Source organism: Salvelinus sp. IW2-2015, linkage group LG22 (assembly GCF_002910315.2).
Source record: "Salvelinus sp. IW2-2015 linkage group LG22, ASM291031v2, whole genome shotgun sequence".
NCBI lineage: Eukaryota > Metazoa > Chordata > Actinopteri > Salmoniformes > Salmonidae > Salvelinus > Salvelinus sp. IW2-2015.
This window is the reverse complement of record NC_036862.1, coordinates 3,919,605-3,939,708: the sequence shown is the minus strand read 5'-3', so window position 1 is coordinate 3,939,708 and position 20,104 is coordinate 3,919,605. Positions and strand designations below refer to the sequence as shown.

Sequence of the window (20,104 nt, the reverse complement as noted above, 5' to 3'; positions counted from 1 at the left end):
TTGGGATTGTGTTGCTCATCATTATTGTTGCACTGAAACTCACTAGTCGGGAGTGAAAAAGGAGGATATGTTTTTGCACCATCTTTTGCCCTTTGCATTCCTTTTTACGACTTCATACAACACACCAGCCCAGACCTACCCTGATGAGGACAAGCTGTGCTCTAACTGAGTCCCAGTGTAAACAAACGCCTTGAAAGCCATTAACTAACCAGCTCTTGCGCTCCATACTCAGAGACAAGTAGGTAGAACTTGACTGTGGATGTTGTAGTTGCTGGTTTGAGAAAATACACGAAGCTTCCTGACTGTCAAATGTAATAATAAACACATGAATCCGCCATAATTCATGGTCTTTGTTTGTTTATTTCCAAGCACATTTGAGACATAGAAATGTTGATACAAGCAATACAGGCATAACGGTTTACATCAAAAGTACAGACTGATCATGGCAAAAAGTTTATAAATCAGTCTTAGATTTTTGAAAAGGTTTTAAGACGTATCTTTCCTCCTACAGTGTACCGTGTCAATACTGCGTATACCAAGTTCCTAAAACTCAAAACCTCTTCTACAATCTAGATTTTAACACCACAATGTTTCAGCCCAACAGCAGCCGCCGCCATTTAAGCAGGGAGGTGGAACTGAAGTAATGCAACCACTGTCAAATTCATACACTCAGCTATGGATACAAGGGTTATCAAAAAGATTGATATGATAGTTTTAAACATACACATTTCTTTAAATTCTACAATTATTGTTAACAAAAACTAAGATGACAAAAAAAAGCAAAAACATAGAGCATTGCAACCTATATTTTGGATTATGATAGAATAATGCAGTTACACGAAGTTCATAAGGCATTTATTTATAAGTTATATTCCTCAAGAACCAATTGGTACTCATTGATATGACCATTGAACAGCAGGAAATATCACAGATTGTGCCTGTAACTGACAACAGCAACTGATGATCCTAAAAATGTTATCTCAACACACATAGGGTTGAGGGACACCTCCTGCACCACCCTCCCAGCATTCTAGTCCCAGTGGGCAAACCTGGYTGCAGTGATGTCAGTCTGATGTCTTTTGTGACGTCACGGTCAGGTTGTATACAGATTGTAAAAGGATTGGTGTGTGTGTGCATGAAGAACCTCCCTGTCACACTTCCAAGGAGAAAGTGTTGGTCTTTCATCAGTTGCCAGTCCATACACAACTGTGTTTTTCCCAAGCAGATCACCCATCATGAATTGTACTCAGCACTGTATGTGAGGGGCTCTCAGCATTTTCCATTCCGACGCTTACTAAAATGCTTTCCCAAAATCCAGGGACCCCTAAATCATGTCATAAGCCCCCCTGGTTGAGAATCACTGAGCTTGATCAGTATTTTCCTCTTGGGCTTTGTAACGCACTTCCATGGTTCAGAGCCCCAAGCTCTTCTTTCTCAACAGCCTTTCAACATGGAGGAACACCAAATCCTCCCTGTGCTTCTGCAGSAGTCCCTCCACCTCCTGCTCAAGAAAAAGACAGGAAACAGGAATGGAACATGATAATTGCCAAAGATTCACTGACTGAGGCTGACACGCRCTAGACAGTTGTTTTCCATCACGTGTGGAATGCTTTAGAAATAAAACTCGGTATCACTTTATATGGAAAGACCCAAATAGATGGTTTATTTATTGTTTCTAGCTATCATAATCGTTGAGGTAAAATGCCAGCAAGACATTGTGCTAATGTCGATTCCCCGGAGAGGAAGAACATACTTCCTGTGAAAGGAGCCCTCGACTGGGCCTCTGAAGCCCCTCCAGCAGGGAGGTGGGGTGGGAGTCCCATGGCATGGAGCTCTGTGGAGCAGTACATTCCATATCCATTGAGGAACTCCCTAGTCGGGCCTCGAATAGCTCCCCCAGACACGCTTGCAGCAGCTAAGAAAGAAAAACAGTAGCATATTACATATAATGCTTTATAACTTCTTATACGCACAAATTAGTCTTTAAAAAAGTATTATAACGTAACCTTCTCATGAAGACTTAGATATCCTTGTAAACATATTCATACTGTAGGACCTTATAGATGCAGACATAGAGCATTATGAAACTATGATAAATCTAATTGTCTTGAGTGTCTATGATGTCTTATAATAACCTTATAATGATCATAACATATCATAAGCCTTGTTATAATAGAATGAGGAATTGGCGTGCTCCTGTGGCGGTCGGTGTCGTTTAAGATGAGGGAGGACGATTCTTTTTTTWAATGAGCATGGCCTTATTTCTATTACAGCATATTGGATGACTGTCATTCATATTCCATTCACCCAGCTCAATGTAACATCAATAAGTTTAGGCTACTACATGATACTCAAATGTTCCCTATACCCATCATGAGGTTGCTTACAACCTAGCCTATAAATTAAAGTTTACAATGAGATCGAGATAAATTTGAGTAATCAAGGTGACAGACATTGACACATTCAATACCGCATTGCACACTCTTGCCTCCATCTACAGTAGGGGATCTATCTATTATTAGTCCAACAGTTGCAAACAAGAGTTTCTATTGGACAAATGTAGGTATTTTTCTATCCCTGTTTTTTYCCCGTTTGCTTCCGTTTAAGAAACGTTTTTCAACAGAATCGGTGGAATGAATACACCTTTAATCACATGCAAACACAGTTCACTTTCATAGCAGCCACATACAACAATAAAGGGATCATGCTGTTTGTATTCCTTCTCGCATCTACATGCTCCCCTCCTTTCACCTTTTCCCCTTCGCTTGTGAACTTCAGTGCACAACACATCAGCTTTCTGTGACCAAGCGAAAAAAAACTTTCGAAGCCAAACCTTCATATCATAATCGCTAACCGCTACACACATCCCACATCATTGTCACCATATTAACATCATCAACTAATGCATTAGTAAACCTGTTGCAATCATGCAGTACAGTGTACAGTCAGCAGTTTAGCAGTTACACCGGTGGGCCAAGGTAAATTAATAATCATCTTATATTGCTCAAATAAACAGCATACCTGGTTTCAAAAAACAGATAAAGCAACACCTCGCAGCACAACGCCTCTCCCCTATTTGACCTAGATAGTTTGTGTGTATGCATTGATAAGTAGGCTATGTGTTATACCTGGTTTCAAAAAATCTTATTTACCTGGTTTGTTTAAATTAATAGTTAGCAATTAATACTTAACAAACAGGACATATCTGTTCTGTTTAATTCTGTGTTTTCATGGGCTCCACTCTAGATCCCTGCAGCTAATCAGGGTATATGGTCGGTCACTGGAGATGGCTTGAGCTGACATATGAGTTAAAGACTGCATTACATAGACAAGAATGTGTTTTACTAGAGATAGCTTTGGAGTAGAACAATCCTTCATTATCTCAAAATCAAACAGCTCTCCAAACAGATCAGGGACAAAGTTGTGGAGAAGTACAGATCACGGTTGGGTTATAAAAAATTATCAGAAACTTTGAACATCACACGGAGAACCATTAAATCCATTATTAAAAATGGAAAGAATATGGCATGTGGGAGACTCCCCAAACATATGGAAGAAGGTACTCTGGTTAGATGAGACTAAAATTGAGCTTTTTGGCCATCAAGGAAAATGCTATATCTGGCGCAAACCCAACACCTCTCATCACCCCGAGAACAYCATCCCCACAGTGAAGCATGCTGGTGGCAGGATCATGCTGTGGGTATGTTTTTCATCGGCAGGGACTGGGTAACTGGTCAGAATTGAAGGAATGATAGATGACGCTAAATACAGGCTGGGTCGACCAGCCTCATTATTGCAATAATTAATCAATATTAAATAAGATTAAATAAGAAATTATCAAGTCTCTCGCAGTACTGAATTTCCACAGCAGTGTGCCTTTTAAAAAAAAATGTATGTAGTTCTGTCTTTGAGCTGTTCTTATCTATTGATGTTCTGTATTATGTCATTCTGTATTATGTCTCATGTTTTGTGTGGATCCCAGGAAAAGTAGCTGCTGCTTTTGCAACAGCTAATGGGGATCCAAATAAAATAACAAATAAAACCAAAAGCTTACCTTGGCTTGGAAGAGTTCCACTGTTGAATAGCCATAACCAGCTAGCTAACATAGCATCCCTTTCTGTTTGAGCCAGGTGTTTGAGTTGGCTAAACTAGTTAGCTGTATTCGCTAGCCAAGTAAGTGAAAGTGAAAAAAAATCTCTCGCTCTCTCTTGCTTCTTTAATTAATTAAACTGTTCAACTATTGTCTTTCTCTCTCTTTGAGTCAGCTACTCACCACATGTTATGCACTGCAGTGCTAGCTAGCTGTAGCTTATGCTTTCAGTACTAGATTCATTCTCTGATCCTTTGATTTGGTGGACAACATGTCAGTTCATGTTGCAAGAGCTCTGATAGGTYGGAGGACGTCCTCCGGAAGTTGTCATAATTACTGTGTGAGTCTATGGAAGGGAGTGAGAACCACAAGCCTCTAAGGTTTTGTATTGAAGTCAATGTACCCACCCAGAGGAGGACGGAAAGTAATTGTATCCAGCTACACCATTGTGCACTACAGTGCTGTTGAGGCTACTGTAGACCTTCATTGCAAAACAGTGTGTTTTAATCAATTATTTAGTGACGTGAATATATTTTGTATGTTTTATCTAAAAAGGATAACTTTAGAGCCTCCACTGGCGTGCTTAACTCAAGAGTTTATAGTAACAAAGAGTGCCAGGATCAAAAGGCATATACTGCAGAAAGGGAAAACCCACAATCACTGAAACACAAGGTAGTCAGGGATGCATTATGCCCAGAATTTTGGACAGGTGTAGACAATTAAAAGACATTGTCAGGGATGCATTGTGTCTGCATATCTTACAAGTGTAGATGTATCTGGACAGTGAAACCATGTAAATCAGAATTATCCTCCCCTCCAAATGAAATCACAGGTGGCACCATTGACTTATGGCATCAATATTTGTCTTAAAATACGTTTATGAATATGCATCCCATGGAAAATGGCCCCGACAGAGATGGTTGCCTCGCTTCAGGTCCTTCGAAAACTATGCAGTTATTAGTTTTTTTTATGTATTATTTCTAACATTGTTAGCCCAGAAAATCTCAAGTGTTAATACATACAGCCGGCAAAAACTATTGGATATAAAAGCAATGTCAAATTACCATCATTACGACCAGGAATACGTCTTTCCCGAAGCAAATCCTTCGTTCGTACCTTCCCCCTGGACTTGCGATCTTATCCCAGAGGTTGACCCAAAACAACGCTGTCGCCGCAGGAAAGGCAGACGGAGCGGCCTACTGGTCAGACTCAGAAGGCGAGAAATTTGGCTTGTCATCTAAAACACTCACAAACATTTACAGATGCACAATCAAGAGCATCCTGTCAGGCTGTATCACCGCCTGTTACAGCAATTGCACCGCCCTCAACTGCAAGGCTCTCCAGAGGATAGTGCGGTCTGCACAACGCATCACCGGGGCAAACGACCTGCCTACAGCACCCGATGTCACAGGAAGGCCAAAACGATCATCAATGACAACAACCACCCGAGCCACTGCCTGTTCACCCCGCTATCATCCAGAAGGCGTGGTCAGGACAGGTGCATCAAAGCAGGGACCGAGAGACTGAAAAACAGCTTCTATCTCAATGCCATCAGACTGTTAAACAGCCATCACTAACAGAGAGGCTGCTGCCAACATATAGTCTCAAATCTCTGGCCACTTTAATAAATGGACTTAATAAAGGTATCACTAGTCACTTTAAATAACGCCACTCTAATAATGTTTACATATCCTACATTACTCTTCTCATATGTACATACTGTATTCTACACCATCTTGCCTATGCCGCATACCATCGCTCATCCATATATTTATATGTACATATTCATATTCATCCCTTTACATGTGTGTATTTGTGTGTGTAAGGTAGTTGTTGTGAATTTGTTAGATTACTTGTTAGATTTGACTGCATGGTCGGAACTAGAAGCACAAGCATTTCGCAACACTCGCATTAACATCTGCTAACCCTGTGTATGTGACCAATAACATTTTATTTGAATATTATTTTGAAAAACAATATCTGTCAAATGATTTGCATGCAGGGAAATCCGGTCACAGTGTGGACACGGTGGATGGGTGAGAGACATTTTAATACCATGTGTAGATGCAACGGTTTATATGTGGGCACAATCAGAATATGGACAAGATCAGGACAAAGGCAGACATGTGTCTATGGACAACTTCTTTACATCAATTTCCCTGGCAGCCAAGTTGATTGTAAAGTAGACCTGTTCGGAACAGTGAACAAACAGAGAGGTGAGCTGCATGGTCCTCAGCACCATGCATCCCACTGTCGCCATTGGCATTGACCAGAAGAAGAAACCGGAGACGGTGACAGACTACAATCGCACAAAGGTAGACTATATGACCAAAATCCCAAATCATGGGCATTAATAGGGAGTTGATCCCCCTTTGCTACTATAACAGCCACCACTCTTCTGGGAAGGCTTTCCCGTACATGTTGAAACATTGCTGCGGGGATTTGCTTCCATTCAGCCAGAGCATTAGTGAGGTCGGTCACTGATGTTGGACGACAAGGCCTGGCTTACATTCGGCTTGCCAATTCATCCTACAGGTGGGGTTGAGGTCAAGGCTCTGTGCAGGCCAGTCAAGTTCTTCCACATCGATCTCGACAAACCATTTCTGTATGGACCTCGATTGTGCACGGGGGAATTGTCATGCTGAAACAGCAAAGGGCCTTCCCCAAACTGTTGCCACAAAGTTGGGAAGCACAGAATCRTCTAGAATGTCATTGTACGCTGTAGCATTAAGATTGCCCTTCTCTGGAACTAAGGGACCTAGCCCAAACCATGAMAAACAGCTCCAGACCATTATTCCTCCTCCACCAAACTTTACAGTTGGCGCTATGCATTGGGGCATCCGCCAAACCCAGGTTCATCTGTCAGACTGCCAGATGGTGAAGTGTGATTCCATACTCCAGAGAACGCTTTTCAACTGCTCCAGAGTCCAATAGCGGCAAGATKTACACCACTCCATCCGACGGTATTGCTCATGGTAATCATAGGCTTGTGTGAAGCTGCTCGGCCATGGAAACCCATTTCATGAAGCTCCCGACGAACAGTTCTTGTGCTGATGTTGCTTTCAGAGGCAGTTTGGAACTTGGTAGTGAGTGTTGCAACCGAGGACAGACGATTTTTACACTCTGCATTCGTGTTCTGTGAGCTTGTGTGGCCTACCACTTTGCGGCTGTGCCGTTGTTGCTTCTAGACGTTTCCACGTCACAATAACAGCACTTATAGTTGACCGGGGCAGCCCAGCAGGGCGGAAATTTGAAAGTCACTGATCTCTTCAGTATGGCCATTCTACTGCCAATGTTTGTCTATGGAGATTGCATGGCTGTGTGCTCAATTTGATACACCTGTCAGCAACAGATGTGGTGAAATAGCCGAATCCACTATTTTGAAGGTGTGTCCACATACTAATGGACAATAAAGTTGTAGTGTTTGTACACTGAAACTAGAGATCCTTTTGACACAAAGATTCACATAAATTCTGCGAGGATTCAGTTCTCAGTACGTGGTGGGCGGACTTTTTTAGGAGAGAAAACAATTCTGTGGAAAGCAACTAAGCAGTTTTTTGAGACTTCAAAATAGATAAGATTAAAAGAGACAGGAACAGCTTCCATTCACACTGAAAGGTCACTTCTGAGCAGTGTGGCTCGGCACAGCTTTCAACTATCTGCCATTTCCGTTATGTTTGAGGCAAACACTTGCAGCACACATCTTGACATCAGAAGTCATGCAAAATATTTCAGTTGTTTTTTAAAGAATGTAACTGTAATCCAATGTAACCAGGGCTCATAAGTAGTGCACTATGTTGGAAATAGGTTGCTTTCTGGGACGCAGACAGAGTTTGGCAGCACCTTGAAGAAAGCCCGTTGGAAGGTAGGACTGGAGTCGACGCTCATGTCCCAACAGCGACATGTGACAAGCAGTGCAAGAGGAGCAGAGAGACCTCCTCCACTGACTGCAGTCTCTGGCGACGCACAAACAATGTCTCCTCAGCCTCCTACCAACACACGACATCAGTTAGTAGCAAACAGTGTGGCACAGATGTTAACATCACAAACGTCTGATGCTAAACTGCACGATTCAGAGCTGTTCAACATGCACACTGTTCCCCAATGCATATTTCATTCCAAAATAAGAAACTCTCTCACACACACACCCGAACACACACACACACACACACACACACACACACACACACACACACACACACACACACACAGCGGAAATTGGGACATCACCTGATAAAAGAAGGAATTTCGGAAGGCATTGTATTTGTAGTTATTGGATGGAAGMCTAGTTGCTATCTGGAGTGACACTGCTGGAGTCTATGGGAGTAATAGTATTGTTAACAATTGGTGCTAAGAACATTCACACTGACAAAGAAAAATACATTTAGACAGACAGTAACGATTAACAAATCTCCTTTTGATAGGAAAAATGAGTTAAACAATGCTTTGAACTATGACCCTTCACTAACCTTTCTCAGTATGTGGGAGAGAAAGTGAGTGACTAACCAGTTCGAGAGTATGTAGTGTTTGCAGTAGGAATAGTCCATGGTGGTAGACCAGGAACTCTCTGGGATTAAGACGATCTGGGTCAAGAAGGAGCAGCTCTCCTTCACACTCCCACTGTGCATCCAGATAGTCAATAAAAGAGCTCGCTCTGCCTGAAATACAGAAAGAATCCATAAATCCAGTTGCCCATTTCTGCTTGCTGGGTTATCAATTCACACTTCAGGTAGCACAAGTAGTCTAGGAACTCTCAAAAGGCTGTGTATTATCACAATTGAAAGCATACATTTTAGGTCAAGTAAAGTTGTGTTGTGGGTGGGACATGTGGTAATAATTATCAAAGCACCAAAGCAGTTGTTAACAGGGGATTGTCTTTTTGGCAATGGCTATTTTGTCTTTTGCTTGTTTTCACTTTGATTCAGATCTTTTTGTAGTTTCTTCACAACCACAGCTGGTTGAGATTTTCTCTGAACAAGTGGTCCGGTTTGGCCTTTTGTTTGCATTTTTGTTGCGTAATTTTGTAACTAATTTCATAGTCCGACTGAAACAAATCATATTATTATGGATTCAATGTATTTTCTATGGTTTTCTCACCTTGTCGCAGCTAGCTACCTTAAGATGAATGTACCAACTCTAAGTCGCTCTGGATAAGAGAGTCTGCTAAATGACTCAAATGTAAATGTCAACAACGACCGCCAAAGGGAGAGGAATAATGACTCCCGGTGTTGCGAAAACTCGAAGGATAAGAAGCAGCTGTGGTGTTATGTTGCCATGTCAGACACCTATGTTGCTATGTCAGACACCTATGTTGCCATGTCAGACACCTATGTTGCTATGTCAGACACCTATGTTGCTATGTCAGACACCTATGTTGCTATGTCAGACACCTATGTTGCTATGTCAGACACGTCAGGCACCTATGTTGCTATTGTCTAGTGACACCTATGTTCTATGTCGACACCTATGTTGCTATGTCGACACCTATGTTGCTATGATTCTGAGACACTATGTTTTGGCTATGATGTCAGACACCTATGTTGCTATGTCGGACACCTTATGTGGCCACCTATGTTGCTATGTCAGACACCTATGTTGCTATGTCAGACACCTATGTTGCTATGTCAGACACCTATGTTGCTATGCCAGACACCTATGTTGTTATGTCAGACACCTATGTTGCTATGTCAGACACCTATGTTGCTATGTCAGACACCTATGTTGCTATGTCAGACACCTTAGCTGCTTTTTCCCCGTGATGGTGGGGTGATTTGATTATGATGGATGGTCAGTGTTGGGGAAGCTACTCTGAAAATATAGTTTACCAAGCTACCAATTACTTCACACTGGAAGAAGTTAAGCTACCCTAAAGCTACCCTTAAAAAAAGTATACTTTACTTAACTAAAGTTACTTTTGAAAAAGTAGTTCACTTCATCTAAACTACAGTACTTAGTGAAAAATGATCTTATGTAAATCATCTGACTACAAATTCCAAGAACAGGTCACTTTGGGGTCATATGGTAACATACTGCAATGTGTAACTTAGCTTACTAATCACAAAAACAATGATTCAAGTGAGAATTAGCAGGCCTGATGGTGAAAAAGAAAGAAAAGTATTACATAGTTCCAGTAGTTAGCTACMCCGCTACATGGGGGAAAAAAGTAATTAACTAAATTGAAATTAGTTCAAATACCACCAAGTTACTGCAAAATGTAGTTAAATTACTAGTTGAAATACATGTAGTTCACTACTTCCCAACACTGTGGATGGTAATCCKTATCTAAGAATTACGTTATTTGTATAGTGCATACCATGACAGTTTGTTTCAAAGTGCTCCACACAGAAATTATATCTAATCTCACCTCAACTTGATTAATAAAGCATCTCGCCCATCCCGCCATCAATCCCATGATGAAGCTTCCCAACTGTCTTCCTTCCTGTCCCGTTTCTCTGTTTAGACTTTCACCGTTTCTGAAATAGTCTTCTTATTGAGTCCTTATTGAACGCCAGAGTTGGTCTCAAATATTAACTACTACCGTGTCAAATTACATTTGTGTTGAACAAGGACTGGCTGAAAGTGTCCGTCACAAAGCCGTTTGTTCAAAGAGGTGGTACAGTATGTTCTTAGTCAGATCTTTCTCCATGCCAGTGTCACCCTTTACTTCCTCTTTGGGGGGGTTTGGTTATTGCTTTTGGTACAAACTATTTGCTGACTAAATGTTTGCAACAAGAGAAGTACATATAAAACGAAACATTGTTTTCTTTGTTATTGTGTATTGTTCGGTTATTATATATTGTGGTATGTGGTGGAGCAATCGTGTGTGTGAGGGTCCTCTTGAATCTCTACAATTCTTGGCCCCAAACACATCACAGGATGTTTGTAATCTGCGTTTTACTCTACAGGTTATTGTGTAACCCACCGTCGAGCTCCCCCCTCAGAAGCCCTGCATCTCGCGCTGGGCCCCTCAGCTTCCTCTCCACACCCTTTAGAAGCTGGAAGAGTGGGGAGAGCTCCAGCAGTTTATCCCACTCCCCCTCTGTATGGGAAACATCATCACAGACGTATACTGTACACACAGTACTAAATTAAACAACAACCCTGGGTCTACATACAAAACAAAAGCTAAGTACAATTTAAAAGCAGTTTCTTTTTTTTTGGCAAAATGTTATATACACATATAGCAGGTCACATCCAAACATTTACATGCCATTATGAGACACTCATAACTTATCTCAGGGCTACTTTCACAACAAGTCATCCTTRTGATCATGTTTGAGAACTTCTGTAATTCGTCCAAACACTATATGTAGTCAATGTGTTGCCCAAAAGGTGGAGACATAGTCAAAGCTCTTGAGTAGAATTGAAACGAGGTGAGATGACAATTTCTCTGCACACAGTTATAGTCAAAACAAAAGAATAGTCATGTTAAATCTTTCTTTTGTAATAAACAGTACACTTCAATGTTGTTCTTTACCTGACAGTGTGGGGACACAGACATGTGACTGCTGAACAGATTCCTTCATAGGCTGGCCCTCTGTGAAGGAATGGGACATCATTAGGACTCTTCATAAATATGATCAGCAGAGCCTATGGTGAAGTAAAGGTAATTCATTTATTAAATCATGAATCAATGAATCTTACCTTGTGAGTGTATGTCAGAGATTGCAGTTTTTCTGTGAGCTGTCTGTGAGTGAGTAGGACTGGGCTGGGGGACACTGGGGCCCTTAGAATCCTGGTCCTGAGGCTGAGCCTTCATTGGTTCTCTCAGAGACTGGGTGGAGATTCCTTCATAGACATCTCTTACTGTTAACAACAGTAACTCATCAAAAATAGATCCCTTTTTACTAGATAAGGCAGTGTTATGAACATCGAGCAACCGCAGTAGAATGGTTCTATCACATAGAACAGTGTGATCCTTTAGCAGAGAGTAAGTCTATCTGTGACAACCCACAACACTAGTGTTGCCAGTACCATGCTCCAACCAACCCAGCCATCTGAACCACTAGGACCACTGTCTATTGCGCCTACCTTTAACCACAGGCACGGACTCTGTCCATGCACGAGAACATGTCTCCAATCCAAACGTCTGTTTTGTTGACACACCTACAAACACACATTTGACAAAAAAGCTATGAAAACAACATCCTTATCAGGAAAAAAACAAGACTGAAAAATGCAACATAATGCTTGCTGAGGTACCAGAGATGCGCTGGTGGTAGGTGCTCGGGGAGAGACTTGGCTGTTTGTTCTCCTCCAGTAGCTGAATGAGTCGCTCCAGGAGAGGCACAGCTTTCTGCTGGGTCAACGACACCACCTTCAGAGGGTTACTGGGGACCATCAGCCTGGCCAGCCCAAACTCCTTGTACCAGAAGGAACCTGATAACACAGACTGGATAGAAAGATACGCTCAATGGCAAAACTAGTCGACTATATTAAAGGGATAGTTCATTCAATAACAAATATACAGTGAGCTCCAAAAGTATTGGGAACCTGAACAATTGGTTGTGAAATTATACAATGACTATTACGTCAAAATTAAAGTTCATCCATGTCAGGTGAACCGTATAGAAATTACAGCACATTTTGTACATAGTCCCCCCATTTTAGGGGACCAAAGATATTGCTAGAAATTCACTGACAGTATACACTACTGGTCAAAAGTTTTAGAAAACCTACTCATTTAAGGGTTTTTCTGTCTGTCTGTGATTTATTTATTTATTATTTGACCATGAAGGAGAGTGATGGAGTGCTGCATCAGATGAGCTGGCCTACACAATCACCCGACCTCAACCCAATTGAGATGGTTTGGGATGAGTCGGGCCGCAGAGTGAAGGAAAAGCAGCCAACAAGTGCTCAGCATATGTGGGAACTCCTTCAAGACTGTTGGAAAAGCATTCCAGGTAAAGCTGGTTGAGAGAATGCCAAGAGTGTGCAAAGCTGTCATCAAGGCAAAGGGTAGCTACTTTGAAAAATCTAAAATATATTTTGATTTGTTTAACACTTTTGGTTACTACATGATTCCATATGTGTTATTTCCTAGTTTTGATGTCTTCACTATTATTCTACAATGTAGGAAATAGTAAAAAATTAAGAAAAACCCTTGAATGAGTAGGTGTGTCCAAACGTTTGACTTGTACTGTAAGGTTTAAAGCAGTAAAAAGTGAAGTATTTGGTCCAATATGCATAGCACGCAATGACTACATCAAGGTTGTCTCTTCACATTGTTTGGATGGATTTGCTGTTTGTTTTGGTTGTGTTTCAATTGCTTTTGTACCCAATAGAAATGAATGGTAAATAATGCATTATTGTGTCATTTTGGAGTCACTTTTATTGTAAATGAGAATATAATTTGTTTCTAAACACTTCTACATTAATGTGGATGCTACCATGATCACAGATAATCCTGAATGAATCGTGAATAATGATGAGTGAGAAAGTTTGACGTACAAATATCATGCCCCCAAGACATTCTAACCTATTTATTACAATAAAAAGGGAGGATAATTTTTTTTGGGGGGGGGGATGATATTTGTGCTTCTGTAACTTTCTCACTCATCATTATCCGTAATCATGGTAGCATCCATATTAATGTAGATGTGTTCAGAAACATATTCTATTCTTAATTACAATAAAAGTGACTCCAAATTGACATATCACATTATTTACCATTCATTTCTATTGGGCACAAAATCATCTGAAACACAACCAAAACAAACAGCAAATCCATCCAAACAATTTGTAGTCACAAGCTTGTCGTCATTGCATGCTGTGAATATGGGACCAAATACTTCACTTTTACTACTTTAATACCCAATACTTTTGGTCCCCTAAAATGGGGGGGTGGGGGGAGGTACTGTAATTTCTAAACGGTTTACCCGATATGGATGAAAATAAAGCTGACAGTCTGCACTTTAACCTCATAGTCATTGTATCAAATCCAAAGTTCTGGAGTACAGACCAAAACTACAAAACATTTGTCACTTTCCCAATTGGGCTCCCGAGTGGCGCAGTGGTCTAAGGAACTGCATCACTACTGGTTCGAATCCAGGCTGTATCACAACTGACCGTGATTGTATTGCTTTCTGCCTGTGCTTACCTGCGCTGTATCTGCACGGAGCTGGCAGAGTTCTCGAACACAGCGCAGCGCTATAAGAGCAGCATCTAGTTCTGCCTGCCTGGAGTTTAGCTGCTCCCATATTTCTCTCTGTCTCAGTTTCCCATCCTGGGAGAGATACAAGAGAGACTCAAAACAACACATTTCCATATTTGTGAGTCATTGTGACACATTCATTTCTTGTACATTAACATGCATTCATCTGCAGATTACGATCCATCTCCCCTTAATAAATTATACAATTCATCTGCACCGTAAAATTTTGTTTTTCTAGTGAGCAAGCTTTTTAGTCTAGGACTAGGACTAAGCTTAATCTTTGTCCGGGAAACCGGCCCMTTGTGTTTACTTGATCTATATGTTTGCGTAATCAGATTGAACTATGCTAGATCTGACCATGACATGGATTGATGGCGTCTGCTCTCTTCTCTGTGCTGTCCATCTTTCCTGGTCCTGCTGCAGTTTCTCCACGCACACGTTCACCCTGTCCAGCCCAGCCACCAGCTCTGTCTGCCAGCAGCACTGCTGCTCCCACTCCTTATCATCACCTAAACACAGTAAGACACGTGCTGAGTTGTGGTAACAGTATAAGCCACATCCCAGCCACCACTTCTTCCACTGTTACTCTCCTCCTCTGAATTCCTTATTCTAAATAAAGTTAAAATCCATAAAATATACACACACAAGGTAGCCTAATATGCAATCAAATGTATATTACAATATAGCTTTGAGCTGTGGATAAGCCTATCCAAATCCACTCTCTGACGATTAACTGAAGTCACGCCGGACTTGCAATACCTTGAGTGAGGATGAGCAGAACGTGAGGAGGCAGGAGCAGAGACAGGTCTGAGAGCTGGGATGCTCTCCTCTGGGCTTCTGACTGGCCAGCCTCATGAAGCTCCGCTGCAGCCTCCCTCAGCTGCCTCTCGGTGTCCGCCCAGTGGGCCTACAGTACACACACACACACACACACACACACACACACACACACACACACACACACACACACAAACACACAAACACACAAACACACATGGATGGATGGATAAGGATCTCCATTATACAGTAATGCCACTAGGGAGATGAACATAAATCAAAATGACATGTATGCATTCAAACAATTCAGCATGAGACAAACCCTTTCCTGTTTGTTGAGGACTGAGCACCCCCATCCATCTTCCTGCCCAGCCTAGTTCAGCTTACCTGCTCAGAGTCCTCCTGAGTGGCCACAAGGACACAGTGCTGCAGAGCCGCATCCAGATCCCCTAGCAGCTCCTCCTCCTTCTGTTTCTCCTCTTTCCAGTACCCGTTCCTYAGACACCACTCCTTCCGCAGGGCCTCCACCTGGCAAGCGCAACAGGTCAAAAAGAGATACGTGTGATTTATCCTACGGAACTCAATCACTATGTGTTGATTATGTTAGTTGTTTGAACAAGGGACTGAAAAGCACTCAAACGCAACATGATGGAGCCACCTTGCGTGCTTAACCTGTCATTCTGGGAACATGTATATTGACAATGGCCAAGTTGAACGTGTTGAAAAGAAAAGCAACCAGTGTAATTTATCTTTCTTACCAGCACACTGTCAGTATTATCTCCCAGAGCCAGGCAGTATGATGCCGTTACAGGCACAACAGTCTGTCTGGACACATCCAGGCGAACCCCCACAACAGGAGCCAGCACTCCTGTTACAGGGTCCACTGTCAGGGCCCCAAAACGAATCGCAACTAGTCCTGTCGAATAACATACAGTAGCACAGAAATACTGATATGATACACCATAAATGTATGGCAATCAAATATATGAAATGTACTTCTGTATCAGGCAATCAGTCAGTCCATCCATCATCCAATCACCTTTGCCATCTGGGTCCTCCATGGTTCCAGCCAGGGGGACAGTGAGTCCTGACACAGGGTCCATTTGAGCCCCCAGGATGGGGACCGTTAGGCCAGAGCCCTGTGGATCAGGATACTCCAACCCAGGCAGTGCCGGCAGGGACAGATCAGCACCAGGGAGATGGATTTCTCCTAATGTAGTAGGATACAGATGTCAGGTTACCATAACTCTTAACCCTTTTTACCCCAAAAGCAGTGGGAATAAGTGGCGGCCAGGAAGACAGTGGCACTTTTGGACGGACAAAACGGATTGATGTATTTTTTCAGCCGTTTTCATCCACCACTGTCTACCCCGGCCTAAACTTGGCCTTCAATTCTCTCTCTTTCTAAACATTGGGAGTATGGATTCAATCAGATCATCGTTAACCCGCTGTGGCCGACAAACGCATAGCTTATTATTGCTCTTGTTAAGACTGTGTTGGAGCGGACAAATCCGTCAGCGGCTAACCTTTGCGGTCATTGTCGCAAAACCATAACCATCAGAACAAGAAAGTGTAGGCTGTACAGAAAATAATGACACTTAAATTGAAGATCATTAAACAAAATAATAGGGATTTATTTCAGCCTAAATGAGGTGTAGATTACATCACAAATCCCAGAGTTCAAACTGCATGGGATTTCTACTAATGCGATGGCAATGTCCACAATAGCTATAATGCTGGATGCCGCCTTATGGAGTTGATCGTTTCAATGCATTTACACCTCCGACACACCTAAACAAAAGCAATGATAAGCTATGCATTTGTTGGTTACCGCGGGTTAAGGCTGATCAGATTGAATCCTGGACAAAAAATAACTGTCAAAGTACACAAGCGGATGTGAACACAACCTACCTTGGACGCCACCATCTTGGGCAACGCCCCAGGCCCAGTCCAGCAGGGTCTCCAGCCGGCTCAGCAGCTGCAGGTGACAGTGTAGCCCTTTCCCCCAGGCCTGCTCCAACTCCTTGGCTGCAGCCTGGATCCGTCCCAGCTCAGTCTCCTTCCTCCGGGCCTGCAGACCCCGCAAACCAATCTCCCCAGAGCCCCAGTCCTCTCTGAGCCCACGCAGAAGCTCCACCAGGCGGATACGGGCAACCAGAGTCTGGCTGTTGAGTAGAGCCTGGAACCCYCCGGCATGAGGCACCAGCTTCCCAGCCCGGATGCTACCGCCGCCCACCCGGACCACCATGCTGCTCAGGGGCTCGATGAAGGACTCACCCAGGAGGAGGCCGCCTACTGGAAGCACCGCTCCTAGAGAGAGGGACATGACATTATGTCTAGGGCCAGGAGTTTGTCCTTACCATTTGACCATGAGAAACTTAGTGTCCTAGTTACAGTTTTTCCTGGTTCAGGTCATGTGGCCAGGGAAAACTCCTGGTCCTAATTATGGTTAAGTCACCAGTAGATCGGCTATTGTCCTTTTTGCAGAGCTACTTTTAACTTTGCTTCAGCTAGATCTTAAAACCCAAAATAATTGGTATAACATTGGTTAGTATTTCAAAACACCAGTACGGTGCCCGTATTGGGACTGCATCAAACGTGCATGGAAGTTGGGTCGTACCCACATAAAAATATACTAAAGATTACTATAGAATACTATAATACTTACTATAGAATTCTATAGAATTATGTAGTAAACTGTAGTATTCTGTAGAATACTATACTACACACTGTACTATCCCTTGGCCATGTGTAATACTTACTTTAGAATTGTGTAGTATACTGGAGAATACTATACTACAAACTGTAATATCCCCTCGATCATTGAGGGGTGTTTACTATAGAATTTTGTTGTATACTGGAGAATATTATACTACACACTGTAGTATCCCTTGATCATGTAGTGCTTACTGGTGTTGTAGTACTCCAGACCGGTCTCGAGTCAGGTCTCAAGACCACATATTGAGTGTCTTGGTCTTGTCTTGGTGTCGGGAACATTTGTACTCGGTCTTGACTCGGTCTCGGACAGTGAGGACTCTTAATTAATTTCTTCCCGAGACCAGCGGAGTAAAAAAATCTCATAATCATCAGCTTCCATTCAGTCAGCACATAAAACCGCTTCACCAGGCCAAATATATACACTCCTTTCTTGAAACATTAATACGGTATCTTAACAGCCTTTAAATCTATTATAGACAAGTTTGCGCAGTGGAGAACCTATAGGCTTTCAGTGTGTGACAGGTTCATGATTCTGAAAGGACAGCAACAGGGACTTCACTTGACATTCAGAACATCCTGGGCTCAGACCGGAAGACCTGACTCGGAGTGGGGGTCTCTGCGCGACCGAAATGAAGCGCCCCTTACTCTTGGCCTAAAGGGTTATGCCATCCTTTGGATTAGGTTGCAACTGCGTAAACTCACATTCGCGTATTATAACTGTAGAGTGGGGGGGASACAGAAAACCTTTGCAGATAATATGTACAAACTCATGCACCAAACACTTGAAAATCATGATTTTATAATATTTGTCGTAATAAATCAGATTCCAAGGTCAATTGGCTACAGGACAATATTTCTACCTATTTAATTGAACAAAAAAACAATATATTGCAGCTGAAAACGACTTTCCTGTTGAGGGTAGCATCAAGCTACATTGCCTATTTGTCAGATTTTCCAAGCGTGTTTGTATGTATATCTACATCAATTATCATGATGCATTTTATCTTGGGTCATTGGGCTCCTAAGCAGGTATGTAGACGTCTTAATAAACTGAAAGAGCTCTCACAGCTGCTAACTGGAATGCTCAGCGCGGCCTGTATGATTGCCTTCAGTGATGGGAACATACACATGACCAGTATGTGGACACGTGCTCGTCGAACATCTCATTCCAAAATCGTGGGCACTATGCATTGGGGCATCCGCCAAACCCAGGTTCATATGTCAGACTGCCAGATGGTGAAGCAGGATTCCATACTCCAGAGAACACTTTTCAACTGCTCCAGAGTCCAATGGAGGCGATATTTACACCACTCCATCCGACACTTGGTATTGCTTATGGTGATCATAGGCTTGTGTGAAGCTGCTCKGCCATGGAAACCCCTTTCATGAAGCTCCCGACGAACAGTTATTGTGCTGATGTTTGCTTTCAGAGGCAGTTTGGAACCTGGTAGTGAGTGTTGCAATCGAGGACAGACGAGTTTTACACTCTGCATTCGTGTTCTGTGACCTTGTGTGGCCTACCACTTTGCGGCTGTGCCGTTGTTGCTTCTAGACGTTTCCACGTCACAATAACAGCACTTATAGTTGACCGRGGCAGCCCAAGCAGGGCAGAAATTTGACTTAACTGGAAAGGTGGCATCCTATGACAGTGCCACGTTGAAAGTCACTGATCTCTTCAGTACAGCCATTCTACTGCCAATGTTTGTCTATGGAGATTGCATGGCTGTGTGCTCGATTTTATACAACGGGTGGGTCTAATCCCGAATGCTGATTGGCTAAAACATTCCAGGCGGTGTCTGAAATCATGAATCAGCATAATCTTTATGGATAATTATATACAAAGAACTATCAATAGAAAACAGGTCAARTGAAACGAAGTGCAGGTAGTTTGCAGTCTTTCCAACTTCAGTTTGAAGTGATTGTGTTAGCTGTCTTGTTGGCWARCTTCCTCTGAAAAAAAGTGTCCTAATGAGAGAGCACATTTTCTACCCCAGGCGAAATCGCGCATCATTAGCTTATTGTTATGGATGTACCCATACAAATGTCACTAGAAAACAGTTTAAACAAACACAAATGCAGCAACGTTGCTGTTATTCTGGCTGCACTGTTTCACGTGACTAAGTTAGCCGTAGTTGGCTAGCTAGCAAGCAAGGGATAAGAACGTTGCCAGCCAGTATTGCAATGGAACATTTAGAACAAACGACTGGGTCACATTCATAGATACAGAACAAGAAGACTGGAAGACTGAACGACTGGGTGCGTCTCTGGCAACCGAACGACCAGCCGGCTCGGGTAGCAATAGATTTGTGTCAGGAGTATATCCTGTGGAAGGATGAAATAGTATGAATAAATGAATCAACATAACG

The 20,104-nt window shown here is 42.4% G+C and overlaps 1 protein-coding gene across 1 annotated transcript in view; it reads right to left on the bottom strand.

Annotated features, from left to right (window-relative positions):
• Positions 1 to 340: 340 nt before the first annotated feature.
• The window catches only part of LOC111949798 (uncharacterized), a 52,333-nt gene continuing 32,569 nt past the window's right edge, over positions 341 to 20,104 (bottom strand). Inside the window, exons 17-32 of the mRNA XM_070433931.1 lie at positions 16,932 to 17,330; positions 16,060 to 16,230; positions 15,779 to 15,936; positions 15,408 to 15,548; positions 15,003 to 15,150; positions 14,601 to 14,752; positions 14,190 to 14,315; positions 12,293 to 12,482; positions 12,122 to 12,196; positions 11,735 to 11,896; positions 11,568 to 11,627; positions 11,013 to 11,129; positions 8,597 to 8,748; positions 8,321 to 8,407; positions 1,754 to 1,915; positions 341 to 1,501 (exon numbers count right to left, since the gene is read on the bottom strand). Of these exons, the coding sequence (XP_070290032.1) occupies positions 1,412 to 1,501; positions 1,754 to 1,915; positions 8,321 to 8,407; positions 8,597 to 8,748; positions 11,013 to 11,129; positions 11,568 to 11,627; positions 11,735 to 11,896; positions 12,122 to 12,196; positions 12,293 to 12,482; positions 14,190 to 14,315; positions 14,601 to 14,752; positions 15,003 to 15,150; positions 15,408 to 15,548; positions 15,779 to 15,936; positions 16,060 to 16,230; positions 16,932 to 17,330 (2,390 nt within the window). The 3' untranslated portion in view covers positions 341 to 1,411. The remainder of the gene's footprint in view (positions 1,502 to 1,753; positions 1,916 to 8,320; positions 8,408 to 8,596; positions 8,749 to 11,012; positions 11,130 to 11,567; positions 11,628 to 11,734; positions 11,897 to 12,121; positions 12,197 to 12,292; positions 12,483 to 14,189; positions 14,316 to 14,600; positions 14,753 to 15,002; positions 15,151 to 15,407; positions 15,549 to 15,778; positions 15,937 to 16,059; positions 16,231 to 16,931; positions 17,331 to 20,104) is intronic.